This window comes from Natrix helvetica (genome assembly GCF_964273705.1).
Source record: "Natrix helvetica genome assembly, chromosome: 7".
NCBI lineage: Eukaryota > Metazoa > Chordata > Lepidosauria > Squamata > Natricidae > Natrix > Natrix helvetica.
In genome coordinates, this window is record NC_138558.1 from 25,295,504 (window position 1) to 25,317,275 (window position 21,772).

At 43.9% G+C, this 21,772-nt stretch overlaps 1 protein-coding gene across 3 annotated transcripts in view; it reads right to left on the reverse strand.

Moving 5' to 3' along the window:
• Nucleotides 1-20,967, reverse strand: part of PITX2 (paired like homeodomain 2) — a 40,634-nt gene extending 19,667 nt beyond the window's left edge. Inside the window, exons 1-3 of one of the 3 annotated variants that reach the window (XM_081959839.1) lie at nucleotides 20,861-20,967; nucleotides 11,590-11,645; nucleotides 10,441-10,578 (exon numbers count right to left, since the gene is read on the reverse strand). In XM_081959839.1, the coding sequence (XP_081815965.1) occupies nucleotides 10,441-10,578; nucleotides 11,590-11,635 (184 nt within the window). In that variant the 5' untranslated portion in view covers nucleotides 11,636-11,645; nucleotides 20,861-20,967. Of the gene's footprint in view, nucleotides 1-10,440; nucleotides 10,579-11,589; nucleotides 11,646-16,899; nucleotides 17,276-20,860 lie in introns of those variants that run through there. The other 2 variants (XM_081959840.1, XM_081959838.1) reach the window with 2 other exon arrangements.
• Between the last annotated feature and the right edge of the window lie 805 nt (nucleotides 20,968-21,772).

The window sequence follows — 21,772 nt, forward strand, 5'->3', positions numbered from 1 at the left end:
CTCTTAAAGTTGCCAAGTTTGAAGACCTCTGTTCTAAAAAGTGGAATGAAAACTCCACCACAATGTTGTTGTCATTGTTGTTGAAAAATTCAATGGCAATATACTGCACAATAAATGGACCCCTTGTGATCTTTTGAGTTTTAGCTGGTTGACCAAGAATGCATTGGAGAAAAGCATACAAAAAGGTTTTAATGTCATGTCCCCAGACCAACGTATCAGTTAAATAATGGAGGTGGGATTTAAATTTTGTTTTTGGGGTGGGCGGGTGTCAAACACAGCACTCTGGTTTCACTATTTCATATTTCAATGAGTCAGCAATGCTCTTCCTTACCCTTTTGTCTTTCCAATTGCTCTTGAATATAAGAGGCACATTGTTTGATAATTATAGGAATTGTAATCCAGGCACCAGATTGAGGGAAGCTAATTACAATCGCCCAAATACACTTTATCTTTCTATATGTTGCACTTTTCCACATTCTGATCTGTCCAAATTACAGCACTTTAGGAATTGACGTGCAATGGATTTTCAGCCTCCCCAAAAGTTCCACAGATCAAAGTTCGGTCCCAGGGTACTGGTTGGCTAAGCCAGAAGAAATGATGAATAATATATAAGTATATATTCAAAAGTAAAACACAAAGGGGGAAAAAACATAATTAGGATAGATTTGAGAAGGAAAGGGAACAAGAAATGATATTTACCGTAACTATTTTTGGGTCTGCGGAAATACCACCCCAAGAAAATAAAAATTAAGAGCTGGAAGAGACACCTATAACAATAGAAAAAGAAAGGAAGAGAGGAGATGAGAGGAAGAGGAGGGAAGGAAGATAGAAGGGAGGAGAGGAAGATGGAAGGGAGAAAGAGAGAGGGTAGGAAGGGGAAGAGGAAGAGAAGAGTAGCGGAGAGGTAAGGGAAGAAGGAAGGGAAAGGAGAGAGGAAAGAAGAAAGTACAGAAGGGAGGGAGGGAGAAAAGAAAGGGAAAAGAAGGTGTTGTCAGAACAGGCGAAGGATAGTAAACAAAGCAACCCAAATGGTATGCTATAACCCTGTAAATGGAATGACAAATGTATATGAATGGCGTATGTAAAAAAGAATAATAACTATGTGAATGTATACCTACGATTGTATATACAGAACAAAAAATAAAAAAACTTAAAAAAAGAAATGATGGGAGATGCAATTGATGATTTAAGGGCATCCTGTCAGAGAAGTTTGCAGAAGCTGACCAATGCAGTTGAGGGTGTTTTGGCCCATTCTCTACATCTAGGAGAGATAGATGGAAGAACTGAGAGAGTACAGACATCTTGGAGACAGGGGTTATTAAAGCTTTCAGAATTGCATACGCCCCACAGTTTCCCTCCCTTTCTTATCATCAGTGCCATTGTCATTGACATCATTAAGTCGGGACATTTTGTTTCCTCCATGTTTATGATCCTTTGGAACCAAGAGGCCAGCAGGAGTGTAGAAAATCCCAAATCCCAAACAAAACCTGTGTTTAACTTATCTGATCTAATGCCCCAAAGGAAAAGTATCAATTCATTTGATCGTTTCAAATCCCGCTTCATGCTTCTCTTTATGCAAGGAGCGGAGGGCAACCAGCCATTCCTTAAAAATCAAACAAGATCAAATTCCTTCTCCACTAGGAACACGGTTTCTGGCTTTTTGAGGAATACTGTAGGTGGAATGTTTACTTGGATTGGCAGAGGCCCCCACTAGCAAACTTCCCAAAAGTGCTATAGTAGCCAATGCATTCTTAAAACAAAACACTGAAGCTAAAAATGGCTGTGAATCAGAACCAGACAAACTAAGACAGTTGAAAACACTTTAAAAGGCACTTAATGATGTTTAATGATGTAATATTCTTATAAGGGAAGCTGGAAACTTGAACCCGGCTCACACTTTGCCCCCAAAATATGCTTTCTTGCGCGCGGGGGAGGGGAAGGAACAACACAACAATCGAATTGTTATATATGTATACTTTTAAAAGGAGGGCGTATGTAAAATTATTAATATGAAATATGTTTATTGGAATGCAATTATTAATACCATCAACATGAAATGGAGTTTGCTCAGACACTGAAATACACCATGTAAGCTCAGCTGAGAGAGTAGAAGGGAGAGGAAAGGAGGGAGAAAGGGGATAGGAGAGAGGGAAGGAAAAGAGTAGGAGAGAGAGGAGGAGTGGAAAGAGGAGAGAGGAGAAGGAGAGAGGAAGGGGAAGTAGAGAAGAGAGGGGTGGCAGAGGGAAGAAAGGAGGTAGGGAGGAAGAGAGAGGGAGAGGAGGAAGGGCTGCGATGAAAAAGGGTATAATATGGTGTATGGAAAGCGAAAGAGAAAAGGATAGTTGTGGGTTGATGGTAAGAGGAATTAATATAATATTGGATAGTACAAAATAGTGCTTGTTAAGATGTAATGCTTTACTTGTGGTTACTTGTGTGAAAATAAAAACCAAACTTTAAAAAAAAGAAAAGAAATGCTTTAAAAGGGGAGCCAGTTATGGCAGAATAAGTTAAAAGTTAATCTACCACTTTATTTTAAAATAAACCACAGTGACATGATCATACTAAGTTAAAGTTTTGAACCATACAGATGGCCCAAGAAACCGCTATGCTATTAAATTTAGAAAAATCTTAAACCAGGCAGTCTACAAATGTATACGCAGATTCAAGTGTATTAACTTTATGTGTGCAGTGCTTGGCAATTTCCATTCCTCCATCTCCAGTCTCTTGAAAACATCCTATAAAAATGGTTAACTCATAAAAAGAGGTCTACTAATTCTTGGATAAAGAATTCAGAGAGAGAAATTTCTAAGCCAGTTAATTTAGAACTAGAATTAATTTGTGAAAAACAAAACAACATGGCTCCAAAGAATAAATGTTTTTTCTGATTTTTTAATCAGAATTTTTTAAATTCATATGCTACTTTTCTGGAGCAATTTATTTAGCATCCTAATTGCAACATACTTTGGAAGCCAACGTATCTTGGAAAATGGGATATATAAATATCATAACAATACATTGTTCCCTGCAAAATCAGTTGAGTAATTGGACCTTATGCCGCTTACCCAAAAGTAGTCTCTTCTTTTAAAGATCCTAAGGGATCCTATTAATTAAATTAATCCTAAAGGGATTAATTCCTGTGCCTGAGTAGTTTACTCAGAAGCAATTTCATTAGGTTTTCATCATGGTAGTAGACATACTTAAGAAATATTCCTGTTTCCCAAGAAAATCTTCCTGGACCTTGGCTACCCTGCAAACTATAAAAACTATCAAGACACCAACAAAACTGAAGATGGTTTAGAAATCTGAGCTCTAATGTTCCTCATCATAAAAGTCATTCTGGAAAAGAGATTCCCCACACGGAAGAAAACTCCCATTGTTTTCCATATTACTTGATGTGGTTTCAGGTTTGAAACATGGTATAGATTAGCTCTGTGGTTCAAATGTAGCTAGGATGGCCCAGATTGCTGAAATTATTCTAAACATCTTTACTCAGAATAAAGTCCCACAGAGTTGCTCCCTTATTAAATGGCTGCATGCGCTAACAAAAAAATATTTGATAAATCTACAGCAGGAAGTATGCTTAAGTTTGCAACTAGACTCATTTATTTGGAATGTAGTGAATTGGAATCCTGATTAAGATATTTAATTTAATTCAGAAGAGATATGCACTGTATTGCATTATAAACTGTAATCCAAGGAGTATTTTTTTGTTTGTTTCCTAAATCTGAAGCAGACCTATAGGTCAGTTATACAGGAGACCCCTGATAAATTATCCAGAGCATCACTTGACAATTTTGAGCCGAAGCAATCTGGACATGGGAATGCCTTGTCTGCAATGAATTGAGATAAAATAACATTCTGCCTATGGGAAACTGATGTGTAGCCCTTTGAAGAGTAAAACTATTTGGAAACTTTATGACTATATGGGATGAAGTCCTTTAACATCCTTATATACAGATATGTATTTATCTATTTAAAAAAAATGGGTATTGGGTGCCCATCCTACCACAAGGTACTGTATAACATCAATAAATTATAAGCAAGAATTAAAAAGCAAGGGGGAGGGCAGGAGCAGAATATGGGAGGTGGGATCTGTTGTTACCTCCATTGAACTGTTTGAGGCCACAGGCTCACTGGCAGAGTTAGGTTATAGGCTAAGGAAAGGATAGGAAGATTGGGGCCAACCTCACATCGGAGGGACAAGAACAGAGAAAGACCTCTTCCTGGACTGATGGGACCCACAGCATGCCTCTCTGGCAGCATGAATGGGATGGGCCAATCCCAGTAAGGTGAGACAGTCCCTCGGATAACCTGTATGTCCTGTATTGGAAGTATGTCCATCCAAAATAGGCAAGTTGAATTCAACGGGAGTTTTAGCATCCCAAAGCTCACTTAATGCCTAGGGTAATTCAGCATTTCTCTGGAAACAATTGCCACTCAATTCAGATAACTAACTTCCTCAATAAGAACTGTTAGGTCCCAGTTCAGTAGGGATATCTACTCAGAAGGTATTCATCTCCTTCTCTAAGACACACAGAGCTCTTAAATCTTGTGGATTGTATTGTGGGTTTTTTAAACAAATTGAAATGAAAAATACATTATCCAACCTAGCAAATGTTGCTCAATAAATTACACATTTTAGTGCTTGCATTAAAATGAAATGAATTTCTACACAGGAGAACATTAAAAGAGTCCTAAAAGATGTACTGCACATAGACACCTCGGAAGGTGAGTACAATAAGACTATTAATGATTAATAAGATTAATGACACCTTGGAAGATGAGTACAATAACACTATTAATGAGTTAGGGTCAATGCATAAAAATATTCAATTCCTACTGAGTATCAGTTGCTCAGGTGCACCACACTAAGGCACGCCATTGACATGGAAACAAAGACAGACAAAAAAATACTCTTGGTCTCATTCAGTTAGCTTTCCTGATATCCTTATGCTAACATGTATCAACTCTAGTTGGAAAGCAAAACATAAATATACACATTTATGAATCAATCTGATCTGATTAAGGTTGATTTTGAAGTCAAATTGGTTCAAATAGCCATTTTATTTGATTTAAGACTCATTTGGATCATTACACATTGGTGCACATGTTTTTTTGCGCCAAAACCACCAACATCAATTTGGACTGACATAATGTGATTTGTCATTCCAAATTGATTGGAATCGGTTGGAATCACTCTATGTCAGGGGTGTCCAAACTTGGCAACTTTAAGACTTGTGGACTTCAACTCCCAGAATTCCCCAGCCAGCTCTGCTGGCTGGGGAATTCTGGGAGTTGAAGTCCACAAGTCTTAAAGTTGCCAAGTTTGGACACCCCTGCTCTATGTTGTTGACCTGGTGATGAAGGTAAAGGCCAAGATTGAGGAGACTCAGAAGAAAGTTTACCCCCAACCCTGGAAGCTCATTGGGTGATTTTGAGCCAATTATTCTTTCCGTCTAATCTACCTATCCGGGCTGTTGTGACAAAGTTTGAGAAGAGATTTTTGTATACATTGGGATATAAATCAATAATTCAATACATACACAAATGCATAGTTTTAATTTCAAAGTAGTTGAATATTTATATAGTTTATAATAACAATACTACAACAAGGAAAATGTACTGGTATGACTACAAGAGTGGCTAGATGGCTGGATGCAGACAGATAGGGGGATGGATGGATGGATGGATGGATGGATGGATGGATGGATAGATAGATGTAGATAGATAGATAGATAGATAGATAGATAGATAGATAGATAGATAGATGATAGAGATAGATAGATAGATAGATAGATGATTGATAGATAGATAGATAGATAGATAGATAGATAGATAGATAGATAGATAGATAGGTAGATAGATGGATTCATTTTACACCTGTGTGGCAGTCACTAGTATTATCTTTTTTTTAAAAGTACTAATTGACTTTTATAAATAAATTGCCTTTTTGAAGATGTGCATTAAAACAACAATAAAAGCAACACTAAATTTAAGCTAGGTAGTGCTGAATTGAGGAATTGTTTGGGGTTAATTAACATATTTAAAATCTATGAAGGATTAATCCCCCTAGCAACATGTCTCCATTAAAAAGAAAGAAAGAAGGATAAATAGGCAACTTAACTTGTAAACCTTTCTCAGTATTTCTTTGAATTAGACTTCTAAAATAAGTGATGTTCACATTTGGCTGTCTTACCTGGACATTAAGATTTCAATTAAATGCTTGTCAGTTTAAATTTAAGCCCTGTCCAGAATAGCACCATTTTTGTTTTTGGCCTAAATTCAGGGCAGTTTACTTTCTAGGAAGCCTGTTTAGCAAAAATCCCACCCAGACTTAGAGAAACCGGTTTGTCACAAACAAAGCTTTCTAAACTGGACCCCTTTTTCCATGCCTGCATTTTTAAAACCAAAATCCAATGCAGTGAATTCAGCCTTCCTGCTTAAGTAAAACCTTGCCTGAAATTGCATCTGCTTGGAGAATTTGTTTTAAGGATTGCAGAAAGTCAAAAAGACCTTTGGATGAAATACATCTTTAAGGTTAGAGTTCTCAAATGTAATTGTATTGATCATAGAGCTACGTGTTGGGGATACTCCTCAAAATATTCCAAATAATTGAATTAAACTAGTCAGCAACATTTACATTTCAGGTTTTTTGATAGCAAGATCGTACATATATTTATTCACAAGCAAGCCCCACTGTGAACTCAAAAAGACTTATTCCAAGTTAAATGTGTATTGAACCACTGCAGGTAAGAAGAATGTCTTGTTTTACAAACTGCCCACTGCCCACCCGGTGAGGTTGTTGAGAATGCATTGAACTTATTCTCTCATCTACAGCCACCGTCATCCTCAACCATTGGCCCCCCAAAACCTAGAGATTATGAGCAGATGTTTGGTCCAGCAAGTCTTCTTGGGATTGGAAGGTTGTTGAATATTTGGTTAGTGAAGTCAAAATATGGGCATTTTTGTGACATTTGCAAATTGTTCTAAGTTTTGCTAAAACTTTCCCACTGCATTTAAAACAAACCAGCTGGAGGGAGATGTGTGGGTTCCACAGCAAAAGATCTTCTTTAACAACACGGATTTTTCATTTTGATGATGATTCCAGAGACGGCAATGGAGTTGCCTGAAATCCATCAATGGAAGCCTCCTTTCTTTCTCACTTTGCCAAATAGGTTTTGGAATGAAAAGGACACGCCACTCTCTTATTGGGGACAGTGATCGTTCATTTCATTGAATGCATTTATCAGAAATCTTTTTCAGACCTGTTTTTGAGGCACTTTTTGATAAACATAGGATAGCTGCCGAAGCAATAATCCTATGCACTCTATTTAGGAATAAGATTGGTCTACATAGGAAGTAAGTCTCACTTATATTATTTGAAAGAAAGCAGGAAGTGAGGAAGGGTACAGGCTACAAGGCCCACTTTTGAGCCATTTCAAATTCACTTGTGATAAGCATTTCCTGAAGTCTTTCTTTTGACATCGGTGGCATCTGTCTTTTAAACTCCACAAAAATACAAAATATAGTCTGTTCCCACCCAAGTCCTGATCCTTCCATGGGTGGGATGGTAATTCTCTTTTCCTCATTCTGTTGTGCAGAATTTCAACATGCTGAAGGTTTGAAAAGCAGGTGAGTCCTATTGAGAACTCCACCATTCTCACTTAGGATATATTTAGCCCTGGAGCCTCTCTTGCCTAATATTGTTCCATCTGGTCCTTGGCTTAGCACAAAAATGGTTTTTTTTTTAAAAAATCCAACATCAGTTTAAGATGATTTCTCCTCTTTTTTTTCTAAAAAAATCAACAACCACCTTTGGCCATTTCCTTTCTGATTCTTGAATCAGAACAGACATGGCATATTGTGGCATATTGCATAGGACAGGAAATGAATAGAATACAAAGCTAGTGAGCCAGAATTAATAGTTAGAAAAAACTACAATTTGTTTTCCAGGGGAGGTCATGATGGGGAGGGGGAAACTCCCAACTTTTCTTTAGCTAAAAGTCAAAGTCATCTAATCATGGCTGGCTCTGCAGCCAATATCTTCTGTTGGATTAACCGCTCTGGAGAAGAATGTTTCTGCAAGGCTTATGGCAGTTTCCACCTAATTCGATTTAGAGCATCCACAGAATATGAAGGTAATTTTCTATTGTGGGGTCCCCTCCCTCCCCAAATCAAAGTTGCCTTTCTCTGTGAGGATCCCAGCTCCCGCAGCAGTCAACCCTAATCCCCTGAACTGGCTTTCTTCAAGGCTTGACTCTTCCTGGAAAAAGTGTTGTTGTTGTTTTTAAATCATCATCCTCCGAGGCGGTCTTTGCACAGGAGGGGAATCTTTTGCCTGGGAATTATGTCCCCCTGGTTGAGTCAAAAGACTTTAGGCTGGAGGGTCTCTTTGGGGAGCTCGGCGTAGATCCAGGCCTCCAGCCAATTCGCTTTTGTTGTCTTACAAAGGGTTTTTCCAAGGGTGGGGTCGAATTCTTGCAGGGGCGCAACTCCACGCGGCAGCAAACGCCACTGTTCTTGCGCACCGTTCCACGGGGAAATATGAGGTTCACGCCCAGTCGAATTTTACTCATCCCTTGAATAGCTGAGACCTCGCCCCGGTGCAACCCATTCAGCGGAATTGCCCCGAAGTAGAGCGCTTTTGTATACACTTCCTTGTCAGCAAAACTCTATGGCAAACATTCTTTCGACCAGATCCCCAGGTGAGCGAGTGCCAGGTTCTCCGTGCAAAAGTGTTAGATTACCACTCCGATCATCTGCCATCGGCAGTGTCAACTCCACTTTCAACTCCCAGCAATGGATCCCCCTGGCTGGGAATCGCAGAAGCTGTAATTTAGGTGAAGGGGGACATATATCGAAGGCCGCTTCCCCAACCCCACTTTTATCAACCGCAGCACGACCATACTTCGTCAACATGCCTCCCCCCCCTTCTGCCATGGGCCTGTGCCAAAGAGATTCGGTTGTGCTGAAATCACCCCCAAGGAAGCCAGTGGGGCAATCGCCTGTGACGGAGGATTGCGAGCTAATGCCTAAATCCCCTTCCTACGGATTGTGTTGTAGCGATGCTTTTGAAACAACTTGAGTGGCACTTCTGCCCGGGCACTTTCTTGAGAAGGGAAGATGCACCACTGGACTCAGTGGAACTTTTCCAATTAGGAAGCCATTGGATTTAACAATTCTCCTAAACCACTGTGCCCATCTGCATAAAGAATGCGCTCGCTCGGAAGAAAGTTATCGTCTTTGGGGGGTATTAAGGAAATGGCATTTCTGCTAATTAAACACAACTGCCTTCTAAGAACAAGGAAAGCCAGAGCCATCTTATTAGGATAGTAATATACCACTGCAAACAAAAAAACAAAACAAAAACGGTCGCGTTTACTTTTATTTCTACTTTGTTGGTTTAAAAAGCAAAAGGGCTGTTCCCGTCCCCGCCCCGCCTTTCCCCCCATTTTCCCATTTTGGATTGGGGAAACAGGCTGCTAAACTCGCTTTGTTATGGAGATTTTGTAAACATATACTGGGACATATATATATTTTTAATAAACATCGATACTTAACTGAAAGAAACAAGGAAAATGCCACTTGCCTTTCCGGAGGATGACAAAAAGCAAAGACCTATCATTGCCGTCCTACTTTCTACACCAGGGGTGTCCAAACTTGAGAACTTTAAGACTTGTGGACTTCAACTCCCAGAATTCCCCAGCCAGGCTGGGGAATTCTGGGAGTTGAAGTCCACAAGTCTTAAAGTTCCCAAGTTTGGACACCCCTGTTCTACACCTACCATTATTGCCAGCCCTTGTACGCGAGAGTTCCACGGACGGACGCTTCGAATTCCGTGGAGATACAGACGAATCAACCGAGGTCTTTTTTTTGGGGGGGGGGGAGAAAATCGCCAAGGGTAGTACGCCGGTAGCATTTCCTGGCAAACAGGCGTGCTCAATACACATATTTTCCCTTCCCAGGAAAAAATAACAACACCCAAACCACCCGATCAAATTCCCTTCGCCAAAAAGCACATTTTCACCGAGCGGCTCTACGCTCCGCACCCAATCCTCAACAGCAGAGGGCGCCCTTGCACCGCCTTCAGCTCGCCGCCCTGCGCCGCGAGGAAAGCTGGGAGAGGGCGCAAAAACCCTCGCCCGGGTCGCCGCAGACGAGCCAACAGCTGCGCCTAAAGCTTTGGGAAAGAGGGGAGGGAGCCCCCCTCCTTGTTTTGGCTCTCCAACCGTGCGCCCCCTCCCACGACGGCGCCCACCCCTGGGATTTTTCCCCCCGGGCTCAAGCGACGTGCCTGCCTTGGTCGTGGGAGCCGTGAGCCTCGCCCCACCGCCGTCCTTGGAGCCCTGGGGGAGATTTCACGGCCGGGGTGGGTGGGTGCGCCGATCTCTCTCCCCCCTCCCCCGTCTGAGCAGGCGGAGGCGGCCCGCCTCGACTCACCGTTGGCGCTGGGGTGGGCCCTGCCGAAGTGTTTGCTGCTGGAAGCCTCTTTCCTGCCTTCCGGAACCTCGCCGAAGTCCCCCTTTTTAATATCGGGGTCTTTGGAGAAGAGACATTCGACGGTCGAAGGCTGCACTCCTAAAGAGGGAGAGAGAAGGACGGCTGTTGGTTCCGCAGAGGGAAAGGGGGTGGTGGTGGATGTGTGTGTGGGATCTGAAATCCTCACTGTCTAGGTGGGGCTGGCTGGGGATGATGGGTCTTGGGAGCCTGAGGGATACCCCCGACGCCACTAGGAAAGCGGAGGTGGAGGCGCTGGTCCCCTTGGAAGAGCTCCATAGCCTTCCAGTTCTCCCTGGACCTCCGTCGTCCTCCTCTGTTGGGCTTCGAGTTTCGCGACGAGGCGAACCGGGCCGTCGAACGGCAAGGGCGCTTTTGCCCGGGGTTACAAGCCTCGGGGCTTTTTTCAGTTCACCAGCCACGAAGCTTTTGGGTATAACCCCCCCCCCCTCAGGAATAAATGTCCGGGACAGCGCTTGAATGACGGTGAAGGTTTTTTGTGTGTGCAAAAGATTAGATTTAAATGACATTCTGGTTGTTATTATTAATCATCAATATCATCTACATGAAACTTGTAAAGATACTTCGTTTAGGTCTTTCTATTTTTACTCCCCCCCCCTAAGGTAAAGGTAAAGGCTCCCCTCGCACATATGTGCTAGTCGAGCCCCACTCTTAAGGGGAGGTGCTCATCTCCGTTTCAAAGCCGAAGAGCCAGCGCTGTCCGAAGACGTCTCCTGGTCATGCGGCCAGCATGACTCAACGCTCTCCTTGCCTTTTTTACATGCTTTCGAACTGCTAGGCTGGCAGACTATCGGAGGGCGCCTTAATTCTCACCCGATCAATTGGGACGTGGGTGGTGGTGGTGGTGGTTTACAGGATTTTCGGTGGGTTTTTGAGCACCAAAGTTTACCCCGTGAAGGCGCCTGCTATATATATATGTATAACCGCCGCTCCCCGGACCTTTAAAGGTCTCTCTTTTGAAAACGGATAAGAAGTAAACGGCGTGCAAGCACACTTCGACTTTAAACACGGCAGGTCGTTCCGGTTAAAAACGAAAAAGGAGTTTTGGGGCGAAGCATTTTTTTTCCTTACCTAATTGGACGCAAGCCGATACCAGTTTACGGCAGTTGGACTCCATAACCCGTTATCTGCAAAACATCAAGACGGATTGGCATTGAGATGACAGGCGAAATAAACGTCAGCTTCGCAAAAGTCAGACGAGAAAAAAACAAAACAAAACAAAACAGCGACGCTTGAAAGAAAAACAAGGCAAGCCATTGCGTCGCAAACAAGCCATCCTTCAGTAATGAATGTGGAAGGGAAAAAAATGGCCCCCGTCTAGATCCCTATTTATTTATTAAATTTGTTTGGCGCTCATCTCGCCCCGAAGTGACTCCGGGCAATGTCCTTATAAAGTAAAACCAGAAGTTATAATGAACAAGCACATCAAAACAAAATAAAACGACAAGAAACTTATACCTAAAGCTTGATTCCAATTTCCCATTATTTTGCAGCCAAATGCTTTGATTTAAGCTCCAAGGTAGGTACCAGCTAGCATGTTGAAGTCTGGAAATTGGGGGAAAGGGGCATTTAAGGTATCAGATTGGAAAAAAAACTAGTATAAAAAACCCAGGAGCAGACTGGCTTTGCTAAATTCGGTTATAAAAATGCTGAGCTCCAGAGGGAGTTGTCAAAAAATCAAGATGGTGATCCAACTAACATAATCCAAAATTTACTTATTCTTCATAGGTATCAACTTTTTTGACCAGACTCTGCTCGCACCCCTGATTTGAGGTCATCCCTCTGAAGTCTATTCCTCCTCCTCCCCATGTGGTGTGGTGTGGTTGTGTGTGTGTGAGAGTGTCTACACACACTTGCAGATCTCTTTCGACTGTGCATTTCAAGGCAGGGAGTGAAGCAGATATACTTCACATGCTTTAAATTCTGATGCTCAACCAAAGAAATCAAAGACTAAATCCAGGAAATCAACTTGACCAGTGATTTAAGCTTTTGGACTCTAGAAGAAACTTAAAGGCCATCCAGCTTTCTCATGCAGTGAATTTGAATTTTGACTCTGCATACATTTCATTATGAAATAAATTCACACACCCACCCCAAGTCCACTGATGCAAACCTAATGTGAATTCACGTGCAACATTTCACACCTGGAATCTGACAAATGCCCAGTGACCCCGGGTTATTTCTCTCCTGACAGAACCATTTCAATGCACAGAGATCTGCAGGGGTTATATAATTAGAGGGAAAAGTGGATTTTTTCAGTGTTTTATTTAATAGGGATGCTGCATGCAAAAAAGGAAGAAAGAAATCTGATTCTGAACAAAGGGACGAAGACATCTCTTGAATCAATGAAATAAAAACGCACTAGTGTGAAAATTCTGTTCACTCCTCTATGTGTGTGTGTGTGTCATAAACAGCTTACTTCAATTTAACTACCCAAAACGATTTTTTCCTTTTTGAAATGGCCCATTTTTTTCCCATCCATTCGTTTGGGATGAGGAATCCCAACCTTTACAATCTGTTTCCCTAGAAATGGGCTTGTCTAAACTTGCTTGATGTTATTGATTGATTCAAATCAACACGTTTGTGATTGGTTTCACCGAGGAAATCAACCCCATGGACTTGAAGTGGGGTTGGGGTGGGGGCTGCAGTCTCCTTCACAAAAATTAAGGTCTTAAGGCTGGGCATTTACCTGAAAGCAAAGCTCAGGTGATTCAGTGCAACAGACTCCCAAATAAAACCAAAGCTGCTTGTGGGTTAACAAGGGCTCACCCAGCCTGATCCTATGAAATGTTAGACTTGTCTAAATCCACTGGAATAAATCAATAGCTGACATCTTTGAGCCAGGAGAGCATATCAAGATATTCGGCTTAGCAATCCTGCAATTTACATAACGGAGCAGGAAGGTTTGATGGGTGTCACCTCCACACGTGGGAAGGGATATTCTTTTCAAGAGACAGGAGCAGGCGTGCCTCACTGTAGATACCTTTTCCATTTCCAAAGATTGACTTTACAGGACCATTGCCATCTCACTGTAACAGCTATGGAGGGCAGCCTTTGTACCGCCACAGCACGGACTGGCAGATGTGGCTATAAATCACTAGTGTGGATTGATCTTGGAAAAACAGGAAAGTCTGGGTTTGAATTTGCACACTCTGGGGTCTCTGGCTTATTGGTGGAGAATGGAAGCCCAAATGAAGTGTCTGAGCCCCCTTGGCAGGTAGAGGAGGCAGCCTCTCCAGTGCAGCTTTGAAGGGAGGCCCCTTTTGGGATGGAGAGGAAACAGGGCAAGAAAGGCAATGGACTACTCCCCTCCTCTGCCTCCTTTAGATAGAAGGGCAGAAGGGCTTCTTTTCCTAACACTTTAGATGCCCCGTTCACATCAACTTTTAACTCTTCCGAAGAGTACTTTTTAAACTTAACAGAGCAGAGGGAACAAAGCAGGACAGGACAAACATCATAACTTAACACTAAAAAAAAAGAGGTGTTAAGAAAGAAAAAAAAAGGAGCAAGATTAGTGCCTGATTGAGATGTCTGTTTGGGAGATATTACAAAAATCATCACAGGAGCTCTCAACTAACTCGACATGAAGTAACACAGATGGGAGGTTATTAGTCCAGGCTTCAAATGTTTACTTATGGTAATCTGATTGAAAATTTGCATGTCCTCTTCTGTTGGATAATTTAACACCCCCCCATTCCCCAATATCCCCTTCCACCATTTCGGGTGTCTTAACGGGCGCTCACTCTTAACCAACTTATCCTTCTGAGCCTTCTCCGAAATCCTTGGGGGACAGGACGGCTCTGCCTTAACTGGCTAATCAGAAACAGCCAGGAAGATGAACACTAATCCCCTTGACTTAATGATGAGGATGATGAGGGTGATATTCCTCCAGCCTATTTAAGCTGATTTACAAAACATGCGTCTCACAAGGAGAACTGTTTTTTAGATGAAGTTTTCTGGCTCGGGGAAAAAATTCCTATAAGCTAGTAAGATTGCTGACTTCTTCCCACCCAGGCTGGCCTTAAGATCTCAGATCAGAGCCCTCTGATTTCTCTCCAAGCCATCAACTATTCCGAAGTCTCTTGGAGTAGAACTGGGTGCCAGCAATGGATGCAATTGAGATATTGCTTCGGTTTAATGTATGTGGCCAGGGGGACATATGGAAAAGGTCGTAAATTCTTTAGTTTTCAGCAGTCAAGACTGACATGTAAGGTGCCCAGAAACAGTTCATCTTCTGAGTTACAACAGAAGAAGCAAGAGGAGACATTTTTTCCCACAAGGAAGGCCTAATTTGAGTTGTAGTGAAACTGTTAGAGAAAGGCAGTTGAGAGTCCCTTTTAATTTCTCTTGGAGGGTCCTTAAAGTGGGTTTTGTCAAGCAGGTTTCCCAGGATAAATTCAAACTCTCAGGCTCATCGCTTGCCTTATCGCTAATTAATTGAACACAGGGAGACAGATAAGGTGTTAATTTTTGCTTTAAGTCCTTCACTTCCAAAAACCGAACCGCTAGAAAATATTATTTTTTAAAAAATGCAATATCAGCAGTTCTATTTATCCATTGTTTTACAATCTTGTTCTTACTTATTTTGGAATATAATTTTTTATTTGATTGCAAGGATTCCTGATAGTTGAGAAAAAAAGAAATTTGCAGCTGATTTATCCAGATTTATACAGAAGGCAGTACCAAGTTAAAACTAGTTGGGCAAGTAAGATTAAGACTACAGTGAGAAAGAAGAAAGGAACCAGATTTTTGCCAAGAAAAAAATATATTTTTATTATGCAAATTTATCTACTGCGGGAGGGGGCAGGAGAAGGCTCTTGGGAATGCCTGTTAGGCTTTATTAATATATTAGCTCCAGATGCTAGACTGCTTATACAGTACATGCAAATAATCACATAAATAGAATAAACGGGACCCTCTACCAAATAATTTAGTGTCCACCAATCAACATTACAATTAGAACCATATTATTTTCTGCACCCAGTCTTCTTCATCATGTACTTGCCTCTTATTTTCATTTAAATCCACAAACTCAAATTGCTTTTATGAGGAACACATGTACACTCTAAGCAAAAATAGCTAAAATAAAATAAAGTGCATCTTTTACAGAAATGCAAAAAATGAAGTAAGTCGCACTGCAGATTAGAATTTGGTATTTGGTGTGTTTTCCCCCCTTCCCTCATCAATAGCACGTGACTCACAACTGCATTTTCGTGGCATTTTAGATAGACCTATAACCTGACTCTTAGCAATACAAATGGGCATTCTGAAAAGTACAAAAATAGGTCAAGATGATGGACGGGCATCAAAAGACATAGCCAGGAATTGTAGCGGGTAGGATTTGTTTTCATTATTTGGAATATTTGAAAAATTAAGAGAAGGAGGTTGCATTTTTCTTTAAAGGTGGATTCACCCCATGGAATGTAGAGGAACTTTTGTAAAGCCAACTAAATTAATTAGAGGGACCCCCCCCCCTTAATTCTTATTTCCTGCCTAGTTTCTTGTTTAATTTAAGTCTTCTTCACTGTCCCTTAAAAATAAAAGAAACACAAATTACTCTTTATACTGCCTTTGGAAGAGGAACCAGATTTAATAATAGGGATATGATGAAATCAGAAGGCAAGACAAGACAAAGCAAAAAAAAAAAAAACCCACCTCCCAAAACCTGCCACAAACTTCACAAAATGTTATCTTTTAAATGAGACTACAAGAAGCAAATAGAATGTTGAGATCCCGATAAAATTAAGTCATCCACGTCTCAGAATCCTGATGCCCCACGTGGTTTGCCATAGTAAACCATCCTAGGATTTGTAATTGTAATTATGTGTTTACGAAAGTTACGCTTCAGTTATAGGGCAAGACTCAGCTTCATTGTGGCAACTCCTTGGCAACTTGGCCTTCTTGATTCCCCCCCACCCCCACCCCAAGACTGGATGAAAAACATTAAAGGACACGGAGGGCCAATCATATTGTGCAAAGAACTGCATTTGAGAAAGCTCCGTAAAAGGACCTGATCTCTCTTTCCCTTTTCTTTTTTTCCTTCCTTTCTTCCGGAATCCCAGGCAGATTGCAAGGCCAGGATGCCAACACATGTTTATCAGCCACAAGGGAAAAGAATAGAAAAATAAAAGACGGGACACCAGAAGGAAGGGCGCTCGTCTAAGTCGGGCAAGGGCAGAACCTGGAAACGAGCGGAGACCTCACTGGAAGCCCCTGACCCAACCAAGCGTAGGAAGACGAAATCTCGGAGCCAGCCGAGCGCCTCCCCCAAAAAACCGGCCGGGACCAGCCGCCCGAATTGGGACTAGATCCGAAGACTCGCCTCAACTCACACCGCTGGCCCAGGGACACTGCGCGGCCCACCTCCGGGCTAGGGCTTACCGGCTCTTGATGGTTCCTGCCTTGCCCGGCGGGGATGGGTCCTGGATCCCGAAGCGCTGAGCAAATCCCCGGACGGGAAGGAGAGGTCTGGGAAAGGGTCGCACCGCCGCCAGCGCCCCGAGCAGCAACTCCCGAGGCCCGCCCGAGTCAAACAAGGGCGGCAGCCCAGCAGGATCTCCGGGAGAAGAAACGGGGGCGTCGAGCAGCCCGTGGAAGGAAAGGGGAGGGAAGGCCGGGCCCGGGTGGGTTGGTGGCGGCGGCGGCAGCAGCAGGGCAGCTTCCCGGCGGGCGACCCGGCTCCCCCTGCCTGGCTCGGGCTCTCCTGCGGCTCCTGTTCCGCTCAACTCCGCTCGGCTCGGCTTGGCTGGGGGAGTCGCGTGACGTCAGCAGAGATTCCACCAAACTGAAGTCGGCGGCCAAGCCGAGCGGAGGGAGGGAGGGAGGGAAGGGGGAAAGGTAGGGGTGAATAACGGGGGGAGGAGAAGGCAGGGGCGGCCCAGCTGCTTCTGCTGGGAAAGGACGGTGCCCAAGAAAGGGGATTGTGGGGGCAGGAAAAAAAATGGGACTCGGACGGATGGAGCCTGAATGAAGGAGAGAAAGGTTAGAGCCGCCTCTATATCAAGCTGCGGGGCGCAGTCGAAGTAATGGACTACAATGCCTATTGGCCAGGGGCTGACGGGAAGTGTCGTCCAAGATATGTGGAGGGAGCCCGTTAAACAAAAGCCCAGGGCTCGGCAGGCAGAGAAGGAAAAATCAAAACCCGCCGTTACAGACCGAAGAAGAGCAGGGAAAGGAGCCTGATACTGAACTGGGAGCGGGGAACAGGCTCGTTATTGAAAGTTTCACTAAGAACAGTTAAAGTTTCCGTGGGAGAGAACGAGCGCTACTGGCTGTGTGTGTGTGTGTGTGTGTGTGTGTGAGAGAGAGAGAGAGAGAGAGAGAGAGAGACCGACCGCGACAAAAAAAAAAGATGCGGCGGAGCGAAGAAAAAAGAAGCGTGGCAAAACAGGCGCAGAGAAAAGGGAAAAAAATCGGAAGCCGAGAGGTGTCCTCTGGACCGGGGAAGCGGAGGAGAAAGCGAAGCGAAGGAGCGAGGCCGGGAAAATGCGAGCTCTTCCCCCAGAGGCCTGGTTGCCCTCCCTTTTCTAAGCAAAGCTAGCTTTCCTTCCCTTTTCTTCAGTCGCAGCTAGGCACCCAGCAAAAGGAGTGAGCTGAAACAGGCGGTGAAAGAAACAAGAGGGGAGCGTAGAGGAAGTAGAAGTGGATCGAGGCCCGGAGGGGACCTGCAGGCAGAGGCGCAGTGCACGAGAACTGGAGCCGGTGCAAAAGGGCCTGGAGCCGCCCAGCCCACCGGGATTCCCAATATTCAAGCCAGCATGATGAACTCGGCAGGAAAGCGGGGCCTTTTCTTTCTTTCTTATTTTACGGCTGCAGCTGGGAAAACTTGGGTGGGTGGCGGCGAGGGCCGCGGGGGCGCGAAAGGGCCTTTCCGCCGTGAGGTCCGCGACCTACAAGACCCAGAAGCGCCTCGCAGGGTAGAATTTCCTCGGCTGTCTCTGCCCCCAGCAGGTTCACCCGGGGTCACCGATCATTCATTGGTGAAAATGACGAGGCACGAGGCGTAGGAAGAAATACGGTTTCCGAACGGCGGTGGCTGCCGGGCAGTTGGCGCAGTTTCCGGAGAGGCCGCCGGGGAGCGGGTGGTGGTGGGGTCTATCCCGGGCCGGCCGCGCTTCCTCGGGAGCAAAGCTCTGGCTGAGAGAAGAAACGTGGAGAGATCCGGCCTGCTCGGTTACTTCGACCCTATCAAGCAGAAACAGCGCAGGAGAATGTCCGCATGCATTAAGGGAAATTGGGAATATTGTTGAACTATTAGCCAAAAAACGCTAACGAGATCTATCACAGCAATTGCAAAGACAAATGCAAAAGTTGAGCTGCAGACACTACACCTACAACACCTCCAAGAAATTGTGGCCGCCTTTTTGTATTTGTTCCACGCTTACAGCACGCCCTTCAAAATAAAAATCCATTTTTAAACCTCAATACAGTTAACCGTTTTCAGATCGCTATTACATTTGATTTTGTTGGGTGTTCTGTATTTTAAAAAAAGGGAAGGAAAACGATTCTATGATAATTGAAGGAGCTAACTCGCTTCCCCCTCCCTAAAAAAAAATAAAAAAAGTTGTTTTAGTTTGACACTCTTATTTCAACTCTCTAGTGTAGTTGGAAGCTGGGAAATGGGTCGTTTCTGACGCAAAGAAATGGGCGCCATTTTGAAGTGCCTGCTTCTCAGCCTATAGACTTAAACACTTAATGGATTCTAATGTATCTGCATTTAATTTTTAAGCATTTTCGTTTCTTGGAAGGAAATCCTTTCCTACAGCATGGCTGTAAACCTAGGCCCATTTGCTTGGAGTAAAAAATGGAATAAGAATGAGGATTAATTTATAAAATTGCTTTAGTGGGGAAAATTCTCATTCCATCGATATATTTTTTATGTTCCTTAATGTTTAAACATCAAATATAGTGTTACCACTTGCAGGCCATTTGAAACCATCGTCTTCCTTATCATTTCCCCTACCGATTTTATTTGAAAAGGTAAATATTTAGCCAATTCTATAAGCATCAAACGTGCCCCATAGGCCACCGCAGGGACCGGGCGTTAGAGTCGAATCGGATACTTCCGCTGCGGGTTCGGCCACCGCTCCCAAACCGCACGTGTGAAAAGGGAGCAGCAGACCAACCCGCATTCGCGTCCTTGGGAAGAGCCAGGGAGCTCCGAGTTATTATATCGCAATAAAGAATGCGAAGGGAAACATAAATCCATGGGGATTAATCCTAAAATCTCTCTCTCTCGGTCGCTCCGTGAAGTGGAAGGGGGTGGTGAGTGGGTCGTGAAAGTGGGGGGCTGGGGGAGGGAGAAGAGCGGGAGAGAATGAAGCCTTTTGTTTGGCTCCCAGCGACTTCCAGGCGGCCCTTCGCCTCCCGGAATACCCCGGTGCTTCATACACCTAATTAATGTACGGACAGTAGTGGGTAAAATAACTAAGGTAAACAGACGCTCCGTGTTGTGGCTGCCTTTGCTTTGAATCCGTCTGAGGACCGGGAGAAAGCGGGGGGGGGGGGGTGTTCCTTCCCCTGCTCCTCCTCCCAGCACGAGTCTTGGAAGATGCGTGCTCGTTCCCCACCACTTGCCTCTTCCAGGCACTTCAAATTAGGATCTGTCACAGACCTGTCTCTCCGCGGCCTCCCCCCCCCCCCAGCCTCAGCCAATGCTGGCTGGCTGGTTCTCCGTCTGCGGTACCTAGCCAGACTGCCAGCCGGCCTCCAGTTGCTTTCTCCCCCCACTCCCCACCCTTGTTGGTCCCCGGGCTGCCTCCCTTGCCCCCTTCAATGCCGGGGCTTCAGACCGGAGCACGGCTAGGGCCGGGAACTTCTCTCTCCCTCTCTCGGACTGGGGTGAAGCTGAAGTGAGCAGCTGGTGGGAAATGCAAATGGCTGGTGGAGAAACATAAGATACAGAGTGATTTTCATTCCCTCCTCGAGTGCGTGGAAGGAGCTGGACATACGTTTCACGCTCCTAATCCTTCTTTTACATTTTTAGTCATACTCCTATTAAACAACTAATTAATGCCCGGAATCGCTGGGGAATACATTAGACAGGCTGCCTCGAAACAGGAGTTTGGAAAGGTTGTCTGGAAACTGTGGAGCTGCTTTAATACACGGATTTTAATTCTTTCTCTCTCCTCATCTCTTTCCTTCCCTCCCCCACTCCTCCGTCCCCCATCCCAGCACCCTTTCTTTCTCTTTCTTCCAGGTTATGAAACACAATCCTGGGTAGGGGGTGAAGACATTGGCCCCTTTCGGTCCCCGGAGAGCCCCAGCCGCTTTTCTGACTAGTCGCAAGCAAAGTATGCGGCGTCTTAACTAGGTTAGACCAACTGGGTTATCTCAAGGTTACCTCTGTGAGAAGGTGCAGCGGCGACACGATTGCACGGCCGGGGCACGACTTTCCCAGTGACTTATTATTATTATTACTATTGTAATTAAATAGGGTTATTATCTGAGACTCCCGTTCAGGACACTCCGAAAGCATCGCTGAAATGCCGCAAGAAGGGATTTTGGAAAAATGTCCCCTTTTCTCGGCTTCTCGCAAAGCTTCGCCTGAAGTCATTTTGCCGCGACGAAGTTTGTTCTGCTCATTTCCATGAATCCCGAATTGAGCAAAGGCAGGATTGAAGTCTCGGCTAATAAGCAGGTGGAGTTAGTTGCAAGTGCTAATTTCGGGCACTTGATTTTTCCATTCAAGGACGGCTGGTTTATTTAGGAAATAAACGGACACTTAAAAAAAAAAAAAGACCTCCAGAAAGATTCCCAAAGGCGGATTTTAAGTGGCTACTAGTTATAATGGCTACTAATTGCCTACCAATCGACTGACATTGCGGATAGCAATTCTTTTTTTTTTTTTAAGCCCATGTTTTATTTCTTCAAAGCTGATGATCGGATTATAACAATCTTAAATACAAGCCTTTGGACTTCCGGAATCAGGTGGACCTGTTCACAAAGCATTTCCCGTTCCAGATTCCAGAAACGATTTTAACTGCCCTTAGATTTTACTTATTTAAAATTGATGGTAAAAAAAAACCTGTCCTTCCTGGAAATGCAACTCCTGTAGTAACCTCGCTTGGTAGCTGATAATTCCCACTCACTTCAATAGGGCTGACCCAAAGATAGAATCTAGGCAGCGTATTCAGAACTTGGTCCTATGAAATTTAGCAAGTTGCACGGAGTTCAAAGCTACCGATTCCCAAACAAACCCGCCAAGAATGCAATTGCTCCTTAGCCAAGAATGAGATCATTTTCAAATCAATTT